Genomic DNA, 12,198 nt, shown 5'->3' with positions numbered 1-12,198 from the left:
TCAGCCCACAAATTTTCTATAGGATTGAGGTCAGGGCTTTGTGAAGGCCACTCCAATACCTTGACTTTGTTGTCCTTAAGCCATTCTGCCACAACTTTGGAAGTATGCTTGGGGTCATTGTCCATTTGGAAGACCCATTTGCGACCAAGTTTTAACTTCCTGACTGATGTCTTGAGATGTTTCTTCAATATATCCACATAATTTTCCTCCCTCATGATGCCATCTATTTTGTGAAGTGCACCAGTCCCTCCTGCAGTAAAGCACCCCAAAACATGATGCTGCCCACTCCCGTGCTTCAGAGTTGGGATGGTGTTCTTCGGCTTGCAAGCTTCCCCCTTTGTCCTCCAAACATAGCAATGGTCATTATTGCTTAATAACCTCTTACATCTAGACGTTCCGCTAGCGGAACACCTGCTCCAATATCCAATGATGGGCGTGGCGCGAAATACAAAGTCCTCGAAAATCCGAAAACTCCAATTTTTCAAACATATGACTATTTTACACCATTTTAAAGACAAGACTCTCCTTTATCTAACCACACTGTCCGATTTCAAAAAGGCTTTTACAATGAAAGCAAAACATTAGATTATGTCAGCAGAGTACCCAGCCAGAAATAATCAGACACCCATTTTTCAAGCTAGCATATAATGTCACAAAAAACAAAACCACAGCTAAATGCAGCACTAACCTTTGATGATCTTCATCAGATGACACTCCTAGGACATTATGTTATACAATACATGCATGTTTTGTTCAATCAAGTTCATATTTATATCAAAAAACAGCTTTTTACATTAGCATGTGAAGTTCAGAACTAGCATACCTACCGAAACTTCCGGTGAATTTACTAAATTACTCACGATAAACGTTCACAAAAAACATAACAATTATTTTAAGAATTATAGATACAGAACTCCTCTATGCAATCGCGGTGTCCGATTTTAAAATAGCTTTTCGGTGAAAGCACATTTTGCAATATTCTGAGTAGATAGCCCGGCCATCACGGGCTAGCTATTTTGACACCCACCAAGTTTGGTACTCACCAAACTCAGATTTACTATAAGAAAAATTGGATTACCTTTGCTGTTCTTCGTCAGAATGCACTCCCGGGACTTCTACTTCAATAACAAATGTTGGTTTGGTTCCAAATAATCCATACTTATATCCAAATAGCGGCGTTTTGTTGTGCGTTCAAGACACTATCCGAAGGGTAACGAAGGGTGACGCGCCCGGCGCGTTTCGTGGCAAAAAAATTCAAAATATTCCATTACCGTACTTCGAAGCATGTCAAACGCAGTTTAAAATCAATTTTTATGCGATTTTTCTCGTAAAAAAGCGATAATATTCCAACCGGGAGTCGTTGTTTTCGTTCAAAGACTGAAAATTTAAACATGGAGTCGTCTCGTGCACGCGCCCCCAGTCTCATTGTTCTCAAATCGACCACTTACCAAATGCGCTACTGTTTTTCAGCCATGGCCTGCAAAGTCATCATTCAACGTTCTGGCGCCTTCTGAGAGCCTATGGGAGCGTTCGAAAATGTCACGTTACAACAGAGATCCCCTGTTTTGGATAGAGATGATCAAGAAGGCCAAGAAATGGTCAGAGAGGGCGCTTCCTGTTTGGAATCTTCTCAGGTTTTGGCCTGCCAAATGAGTTATGTTATACTCACAGACACTATTCAAACAGTTTTAGAAACTTTGGAGTGTTTTCTATCCAAAGCTAATAATTATATGCATATTGTAGTTTCTGGGCAGGAGTAATACTCAGATTAAATCGGGTACGTTTTTTATCCGGCTGTGAAAATACTGCCCCCTATCCATAACAAGTTAACAGTTCTATTTTTGTTTCATCAGACCACAGGACATTTCTCCAAAAAAGTACAATCTTTGTCCCCATGTGCAGTTGCAAATCGTAGTCTGGCTTTTTTATGGCGGTTTTGAAGCAGTGACTTCTTCCTTGCTGAATGGTTTTTCAGGTTATGTTGACATAGGACTCGTTTTACTGTGGATATAGATACTTTTGTACCTGCCTTTGCTATTGTTCAGGGATTGAGTTGCACTTTTTGCATCAAAGTACGTTCATCTCTAGGAGACAGAACGCATCTCCTTCCTGAGCGGTATGACGGCTGCATGGTCCCATGGTGTTTATACTTGCGTACTATTGTTTGTACAGATGAACGTGGTACCTTCAGGCGTTTGGAAATTGCTCCCAAGGATGAACCAGAATTGTGGAGATCCACCATTTTTTTTCTGAGGTCTTGGCTGATTTCTTTTGATTTTCCCATGATGTCAAGCAAAGAGGCACTGAGTTTGAAGGTAGGCCTTGAAATACATCCACAGGTACACCTCCAATTGAGTCAAATGATGTCAATTAGCCTATCAGAAGCTTCTAAAGCCATGACATAATTTTCTGGATTTTTCCAAGCTGTTTAAAGGCACAGTCAACTCAGTGTATGTAAACTTCTGACCCACTGGAATTGTGATACAGTGAATAATAAGTGAAATAATCTGTCTGTAAACAATAGTTGGAAAAATGACTTGTGTCATGCACAAAGTAGATGTCTTAACCGACTTGCCAAAACTATAGTTTGTTAACAAGAAATTTGTGGAGTGGTTGAAAAACAAGTTTTAATGACTCCAACCTAAGTGTATATAAACTTCCAACTTCAACTGTATAACTCAAACACAGACCAAATCGAAGCTTACCTAGTAAGACGTTTGCTGTTTGATGAAAACGTGTAAAATAAACATTTTTACTCTCGGGGCTGGTGATCAATAACGGTAGGTCACAGGCAGACAAATAAGACATCCTCATGATCTGTGGAGTAGGGGCTTTCGGTGTGAATCGACATATTCCGTGTTTATTTTGTTGATGCTCCACAACGCTAAACGGAATGTAGGTAGCAGCCATCTTGAAAGGAAGTCATCGACTCAGCCTGCCCTTATACATTCTTATGCCCATTTTTCTTCTGATTTTCCCATGATGTCAAGCAAAGAGGCACTGAATTTGAAGGTAGGCCTTGAAATACATCCACAGGTACACCTCTAATTGACTCAAATTATGTCAATTAGCCTATCAGAAGCTTCTAAAGCCATACTAAAGTCATACCAAATATTTTATGGCACAGACCAATAGCCAAGATACTTTCCGCAGATACCCTGCTTTTGCAGATAGGGGCAACCATTCTCATACCAGACTGAATTTAATAAAAAAATCTAATAGGGTCCCCAAATATGGGGACTTTACATTTAAGAGGTTAAACTGAGCATTTTGGTATTTCTACATAAAAATTATCCTGTGGAGGACACCGTACCCTTTAAGCAAGGGGACTGGAATTGATCAAAGTTGCAGTTTAATTAATTTACAAAATGATCCTCTTTCCCTAAAAGCATGATGGTCAGGACTTTCTGACATGAAAGAGGAGGTTAACTTTAACCCCTGTGTATATAGTACTGTACATCAACAACACATGTACGCCTGTTGTATTCGACCCATGTGACAAATACATTTGATTTGATGTTAACCCTGTGTTGAGGGAGCCTCAATCAAAGCTATGTCTAAAGTGTTGGAACTTTCCATACAGTATACATTTACATTTTAATCATTTAGCTGCCACTCTTATCCAGAGATACTTACAGATACTTCATTAATTAGGGTTCATTATATTCATTATTATATTCAACAGACCACAGTATATTGTGGTTGTCTTATGTGGGTTCTGCCTCTCTCCTGGGCCTGTTGTTTAGGTCTCTACAGGGACCTGATGCCCGGCCCAATCTAATACGGCTGGTGGTAGTTAGCAGGAGTGGTAGCAGAGGAAGAACCACAGTGAGCAGCAGTCCACCGCAGGCGGGATGAGTGCTGCAGCGACGGACCAAGCTGACATCCTCACTGTGCTTGTCCTGGTCAAGGAACGATGGAAAGTGGTAAGTGTGTGTGTGTGTGTGTGTGTGTGTGTGTGTGTGTGTGTGTGTGTGTGTGTGTGTGTGTGTGTGTGTGTGTGTGTGTGTGTGTGTGTGTGTGTGTGTGTGTGTGTGTGTGTGTGTGGGGGGGGGGGGCATATAAAAAGTAACCAATTGTCAAACTTGAGTAAAAGTAAAGATTCCATAAATAGAAATGGACTCAAGTAAAAGTGAAAGTCACCCAGTAAAATACTAGTTGAGTAAAAGTCTAAAAGTATTTGGTTTTAAATATACTTAAGTATCAAAAGTTAATGTAGTTTCTAAAACATACTTAAGTATCAAAAGTAAAAGTATGAATCATTTCAAATTCCTTATATTAAGCAAACCAGTGGGCACAATGTTCTTATTTTTATTTATTTAGGGATAGCACACTCCAACATTCAGACATTATTTAAACTAAGCCTGTGTGTTTAGTGAGTCCTCCAGATCAGAGGCAGTAGATGACCAGGGGTGTTCTCTTGATATGAATTGTGTGAATTGGACCATCTTCCTGTCCTGCTAAGCATTCAAAATGTAATGAGTACTTTTGGGTGTCAGGGAAAATGTATGGAGTAAAAAGTACATTCTTTTATTTAGGAATGTAGTGAAGTAAAAGTTGTAAAAACTATAAATAGTCAAGTAAAGTACAGATACTGCAAAAAAGTACTTAAGTAGAAATACTTTAAAGTCCTACTTAAGTACTTTACACTACTGTGTGTGTGTGTGTGTGTGTGTGTGTGTGTGTGTGTGTGTGTGTGTGTGTGTGTGTGTGTGTGTGTGTGTGTGTGAGTGAGTGTGTGAGTGTGTCACCATTCCGTTATGCCATGTTTGTGCCCCCTCAGCAAGCACCAATTCATCACAACAAAGCTGTATTTGTTGTCCATTAATTGGCTCCACTCTCCCCCATGTCTTTATCTTGTCCATCTCACCTGCTGACCTGGACAGTTTTGGGTCAGCTCCATGTGTGCAGTGCACATGCAGCTCCTTGCCACCAAGTGGACTGGAACTTAATAAAGCGAGAGAAGCTTTTTGTAGCCACTCAGTGTGCTATTCCCAGCGCTATCCCCCTGGCCGCTCCTCTCTACCATGCTGTGGTGCGTGTGTGTGCCTGTGTCCCCCGGCCAGAGCTACCAGGGACAGGGTGCCGTGGGAGGTTAGTGTAGCTGGGACTGGGACCTCCTGGGACTGAGACCTACTGGGACTGGGACTGAAACCTACTGGAACTGTGATCTCTACTGGGACTGGGACTGTGACCTCTCCTGGGACTGTGACCTCTCCTGGAACTGGGACCTCTCCTTGGATTGGGACCTCGACTGGGACTGGGACTGGGACCTCGACTGGGACTGGGACTGTGACCTCTACTGGGAATGGGGCCTACTGGGACTGGGACTGTGACCTCTACTGGGACTGGGACTTGGAATGGGACCTCTACTGGGACTGAGACTTCGACTGGGACTGGGAGGAGTAGACAGGGGTAGGACAGCACCATGGCTCCACTTCCTGTCTATACTAAATAATAATACATTATTTACATATATATATTTTTTTATTTTTTTATTTCACCTTTATTTAACCAGGTAGGCCAGTTGAGAACAAGTTCTCATTTACAACTGCGACCTGGCCAAGATAAAGCAAAGCAGTGCGACAAAAACAACAACACAGAGTTACACATGGGATAAACAAACGTACAGTCTAACACAATAGACAAAGCTGTATACAGTGTGTGCAAAATTAAGGAGGTAAGGCAATAAATAGGTGCAGATGAGGATGTGCAAGTAGAAATACTGGTGTGCATAAAAGCAGAAAAACAAATATGGGGATGAGGTAGGTAGTTGGTTGGATGGGCTATTTACAGATGAGCTGTGTACAGCTGCAGCGATCGGTAAGCTGCTCTGACAGCTGACGCTTAAAGTTAGTGAGGGAGATATAAGTCTCCAACTTCAGTGATTTTTGCAATTCGTTCTAGTCATTGGTAGCAGAGAACTGGAAGGAAAGGCGGTTAAAGGAGGTGTTGGCTTTGGGGATGGATGACCAGTGAAATATACCTGCTGGAGCGCATGCTACGGGTGGGTGTTGCTATGGTGACCAGTGAACTGAGATAAGGCAGAGCTTTACCTATTAAAGAATTATAGATGACCTGTAGCCAGTGGGTTTGGCGACAAATATGTAGCGAGGAACAGCCAACGAGAGCATACAGGTCACAGTGGTGGGTAGTATATGGGGCTTTGGTGGCAAAACGGATGGCACTGTGATAGACTGCATCCAATTTGCTGAGTAGAGTGTTGGAGGCAATTTTGTAAATTACATCGCCGAGGTCAAGGATCGGTAGGATGGTCAGTTTGAAGGAGGCATTTTTGTGAAATAGGAAGCCGATTCTAGATTTAACTTTGGATTGGAGATGCTTAATGTGAGTCTAGAAGGAGAGTTTACAGTCTAGCCAGACACCTAGGTATTTATAGTTGTCCACATATTCTAAGTCAGAACCTTCCAGAGTAGTGATGCTAGTCCGGCGAGCGGGTGCGGGCAGCGATCGGTTGAAGAGCAATGCATTTCGTTTTACTAGCATTTAAGAGCAGTTTGAGGCCACGGAAGGAGTGTTGTATGGCGTTGAAGCTCGTTTGGAGATTTGTTAACACAGTGTCCAAAGAAGGGCCAGATGTATACAGAATGGTGTCGTCTGCGTAGAGGTGGATCAAAGAATCACCAGCAGCAAGAGCAACATCATTGATATATACAGAGAAAAGAGTCAGCCCGAGAATTGAACCCTGTGGCACCTCTATAGAGACTGCCAGAGGACCGGACAACAGGCCCTCCGATTTGACACACTAAACTCTATCTGAGAAGTAGTTAGTGAACCAGGCAAGGCAGTCATTAGAGAAACCAAGACTGTTGAGTCTTCCAATAAGAGTACGGTGATTGTCAGAGTCGAAAGCCTTGGCCAGGTCGATGAAGACGGCTGCACAGTACTGTCTTTTATCGATGGCGGTTATGATATTGTTTAGGACCTTGAGCATGGCTGAGGTGCACCCATGACCAGCTCGGAAACCAGATTGCAAAGCAGAGATGGTATGGTGGGATTCGAAATGGTCGGTGATCTGTTTGTTCACTTGGCTTTCGAAGACTTTAGAAAGGCAGGGCAGGATGGATATAGGTGTAAAACAGTTTGGGTCTAGAGTGTCTCCCTCTTTGAAGAGGGGGATGACAGCGGCCGCTTTCCAATTTTTTAGGAATCTCAGACGATACGAAAGAGAGGTTGAACAGACTAGGAATAGGGGTTGTAACAATGGCGGCAGATAATTTTAGGAAGCGAGGTTCCAGATTGTCTAGCCCAGCTGATTTGTAGGGATCCAGATTTTGCAGCTCTTTCAGAACATCAGCTTTCAGGATTTGGGTGAAGGAGAAGCGTGGGGGCTTGGGCCAGTTGCTGCGGGGGGTGCAGAGCTGTTGGGGTAGCCAGGTGGAAAGCATGGCCAGCCATAGAGTAATGCTTATTGAAATTCTCGATTATCGTGGATTTATTCCTAGTCTCAGTGCAGTGGGCAGCTGGGAGGAGGTACTCTTATTCTCCATGGACTTTACAGTGTCCCAAAACGTTTTGGAATTAGTGCTGCAGGATGCAATTTTCTGTTTGAAAAAGCTAGCCTTTGCTTTCCTAACTGACTGTGTGTATTGGTTCCTGACTTCCCTGAAAAGTTGCATATCTCGGGGACTATTCGATGCTAGCGCAGTACGCCACCGGGTGTTTTGTGCTGGTCAAGGGCAGTCAAGTCTGGAGTGAACACCAAGGGCTATATCTGTTCTTAGTTCAATTATTTTTGAAAGGGGTATGCTTATTTAAGATGGTGAGGAAAGCACTTTTAAAGAACAACCAGGCCTCCTCTACTGATGGGATGAGGTCAATATCCTTCCAGGATACCCGGGCCAGGTCGATTAGAAAGGCCTGCTCGCTGAAGTGTTAGCGAGCGTTTGACAGTGATGAGGGGTGGTCGTTTGACCACGGACCCATAACGGACGCAGGCAATGAGGCAGTGATCGCTGAGATCCTGGTTGAAAACAGCAGAGGTGTATTTAGAGGGCAAGTTGGTCAGGATGATATCTATGAGGGTGCCCATGTTTACGGATTTGGGGTTGTACCTGGTAGGTTCCTTGATAATTTGTGTGAGATTGAGGGCATCTAGCTTGGATTGTAGGACGGCCGGGGTGTTGAGCATATCCCAATTCACCTAGCAGTTTGAACTCTGACGATAGATGGGGGCAATCAATTCACATATGGTGTCCAGGGCACAGATGGGAGCTGAGCTGGGTCTATAACAAGCGGCAACAGTGAGGGACTTATTTCTGGAAAGATGAATCTTTAAAAGTATTAGCTGGAACTGTTTGGGCATAAATATATTCCCAGAATTACTTGATCAAATCTCCAGTAATCGATTATACGCACATACAATTTATCATATTTTCATATATTCACAGAATCCATATAAAACGTAAGAAATTCTTAGGTACTCACGACAACCATTCCATTTGCTTTTTCAAGGACTCTCCACAGCTACAAAGCAGCTCTCCAAACATACTCCCAGCAGAACCAAAAATAAACATTTGTTTCCCGACAATGACCATGGGATCCTCAACGGTTCTCTAACCTCCCAGAGACCACGGCAAAATCAAGCCTCTGAGGAACTATAGACCTTCCGCTGCTTTCTAAAATATCATCCCGCTCTCAATACCACACCGTGATCTTCTATGATGGGCAGTGAGGGAACGGAACCCCAAGAGAACGTTATATCAAAGCTTATTATCCAAATTTCAATCATCTGGTTAAGCATGTTTCTATATGTTACTATCCAAACGTCAGATTAAGACTCATTTCCATATTCACACAACTCTCATATCACAGTCACACAATGCTATTCTCAAACATACCTAATCAATTAGTTGTTTTTCAACAATATTTTAACCTGCAGGAATATTTTCTAATTTCTATCTAATGATTAGTTCCTAGGATAATGCAACTCATACATTTACATATTTCAATACTTCTAAAATGGGGTACAGGTTTAAAACAATTACATGTTTAAAGCAAGTACAGGTTTAAAACAAGTACAGGTGCACCGTACTATCTTATACTATATCATAATGATCTTAACTAGTTCACACAGATTCTGGATGTTTAACGCTAAATTGCCAAACCCAGGGCATACCTGGCTAGCGCATTTAAAATAATTGGAATTCACCACTTTTGAGGATCACTTAGAAGGTCTCGCTGACACTTTTCAGAATGAGGTCCTTCTTCCAATAGGGTTTCACTAGGTACCGTGCTTCACACAGAACCCACAGTCACCCTGGCACCTCATCCCTACAGACCGCACCAATCTCCACTGTGATCAATTCAGTGTCAGGACTGCTCTAGGTCGCCCGCAACTGACCAATGATAGGTGTCTTTGAGTCGACTAACTCTCAGATCATCCTCCACTTACTCGGCCCTGTTTACGCCTCCAAGGTGCCCCCCTCACACAGGAATACACACTCAGAGTCTACGTAACAGAGGCTTTTCTTAAAAACACAACTTCAAGTGTGTTATGCTCACCTCTTTAAAAAAAAAAAAAAAGTTTGAGATGTGGTATCCACTCGGCTCGCTGCCTCTCAGATCAAAGGGGTCCATCTGCTTCGTTCCCGAAGTGTGGTCTCCCTGAGATCCCAAGTTTGAGGGATCCCTCGTGCACCATTTACCCAGGTCATCAGGAGCGGTCACCAAGTGAAGATTCACATCCCATCCTTGTCGCCAAATGTGGTGGTTAATTTCTTTACTATCAAATGAGGAGAGACAAACTTATCACACAAGTCAGAGTTATACTTAAACTACATCTTTAATCACTTATTAATAAGGAAGCAGGTCAATACAACACACACATATAAAGTGAATCGATTGAGTGCTCTACGATAATGATGGCTGGTCATGGCCGGTCGACGATTCACGGTCAAATGATTCGTTGAGAGCCCCGAGACAAAAGTACAAAGGTATTTTATAGCCAAGATACACCCCTTTCAACCTACATGACGAACACCAGATATATAGAATGGGTCATAAGGTTAAGATTTGTATGAAAGATACCTATAATACATAGCAGACAGTATCTGCTGTGTCAACAGTTTTCATTGTATAGACCAGTGTCTGGCCCGCCGACTCCAAACTGGAACCATCTCTCCCTGGTATGGTATAGAACAGAAACATTAACTCATGCTTTGGAATGCTCTTTAGGTTTTATCACCCAAAATACATCATAAATCTCCTCTGTCAGTGTTATCTCTCAGAGGCCCATCCTCAGTGGAACACACACACAATAGTTAACAGAATACTCTATTCTATTGCATAATGCAACCATTTGATGCAATACAAGTATTATAACATAGTCTTGCAATTTTTCCACCATAGCATCTAATTTACCCATATCCATCTGGCTTTTGGGGGTCACCTTGTTTTTGGATTGTAAAGATTTAAAAAAAAAAAAGAATAATAATATTGCAGCTGCAGAATTTTTAAACAGCCTATCACTCGAATATCGTTGCTTTAAATCAGTGCACACGCAAGCACTCTCTCGCAGTCTTTCTCTATCTCCATCAACTCCATTCAAATTGCATCCAAAATAGATAACTGTGTTCTACATTGACATATAGCCCTATATACAGATGTCATAGATGTCCTGGACTACCTCTTTCAGGTAATCCATTCAATGCAGTATTAGCCTTATATTTAGCTAATTAATGATGGGTTATGCATAATAAACTTCAAACTTATAGCCTCTGTTTCTTGCATCTCTTGCGCTTTTGGGGAAAGCTATACTAGAATAGCTTGCTGGACATCATTTTTTGGGGGCATTTCTTATACCAATTGACTATTCGAAGAAGGATGCAAGCTCTTGTTTTGCTAAATGTTAAATACAGCAGCCAATAAAACTAGTAGTAGTTTGAAAGTAGAGCGATGGTGGTAGTTATTTATTCACTAACCGTTTAATCTTCATGAAGATAAGTGAAAGCCGTCTGCATGTAATTCTAGTCCTATATTATTCAAGGATGTCATTAGAATGATGAAGATAAGGACAATGAAACTTATTTCATTTAACTGTTGAAAGCGAGGAAGGAATGAAGCAACGATAGAGAGGAATATTATGAAAGGTATATATGCGTCAGCCTACTAACTATACTAATAGACCCTATTATATTTCAAAATTAAATTCTAATTCGCTAGCCTATACTTGTAACTTTATAAGCATCACGTGCTGCACCAGAATCACATGTTTTCTCCCAGATTTATCATGGTTTGAACGATGTGCGTATTTCCAGTCCATATAATACAGTACAGTAATAAAGTTCACACTCAAAAGGATTAGCTTTTATTTACCCAAGAGAGCATATAGCTAGCTACATCTATGGGCTTTTATGTTTCTCTGTCGTGCGTAATGTGCAGTAGCCTATATACAGTGGTGTAAAGTACTTAAGTAAAAATACTTTAAACTACTACTTAAGTAGGTTTTTGGGGTATCTGTACTTCAATTTACTATTCATATTTTTGACAAGTTTTACTTTTACTTCACTACATTCCTATAGAAAATATTGTACTTTTTACTCCATACATTTTCCCTGACAACCCAAAACACGTGGTCATCCCTACTGCCTATGGTCCGGCAGACTCACTAAACACAAATGTATCTTTTGTAATTAATGTCTGAGTGTTGGACTGTGCCCCTGACTATCCGTACATTTTAAAAACAAGACAATGCTTAGCTTAATATAAGGAATTTTTTATTATTTATACTTTTTCTTCTACTTTTGATACTTAAGTGTATTTTATCAATTACATTTACTTTTGATACTTAAGTATATTTAAAACCAAATACTTTTAGACTTTTACTCAAGTAATATTTTACTGGGTGACTTTCATTTTTACTTTATATTAAGGTATCTATGCTTTTACTCAAGTTTGACAATTGGGTAGTTTTTCCACCACTGCCTATATATAATGTATGTATTGGATAACATCACAATCATTTGGGCTTTTTGGGGCTTGGGCTCAATAAATGTGGTTAATGTAGGGCTCATAAAATGTATTTAATATATGTCTCATCAGCCTCAGGTAGCATCAGGTTTAAATGTTCATGCTGATCAAAGCTCCAATCAAATCCAGACACATTTATATGCTTTATAATGCTTTTGAATGACACTCCCAGTTTTGGCGGGAAATACTGGGTTACCCAGGAGAAAA

General features: G+C 41.2%; 1 protein-coding gene across 2 annotated transcripts in view; it reads left to right on the top strand.

Annotated features, from left to right (window-relative positions):
* The window catches only part of LOC106611279 (uncharacterized), a 59,075-nt gene that overhangs the window by 16,071 nt on the left and 30,806 nt on the right, over nucleotides 1-12,198 (top strand). For both annotated transcript variants that reach the window (XM_082955763.1, XM_014211317.3), the window contains exon 2: nucleotides 3,747-3,926. In XM_082955763.1, coding sequence (XP_082811889.1) covers nucleotides 3,855-3,926 — 72 coding nt within the window. In that variant the 5' untranslated portion in view covers nucleotides 3,747-3,854. The remainder of the gene's footprint in view (nucleotides 1-3,746; nucleotides 3,927-12,198) is intronic.

The sequence above is a fragment of the Salmo salar genome, chromosome 09 (genome assembly GCF_965601325.2).
Source record: "Salmo salar chromosome 09, fSalSal1, whole genome shotgun sequence".
NCBI classification, from domain to species: domain Eukaryota; kingdom Metazoa; phylum Chordata; class Actinopteri; order Salmoniformes; family Salmonidae; genus Salmo; species Salmo salar.
The sequence above is the reverse complement of the archived record's forward strand: the minus strand, read 5'-3'. Positions and strand labels throughout refer to the sequence as shown.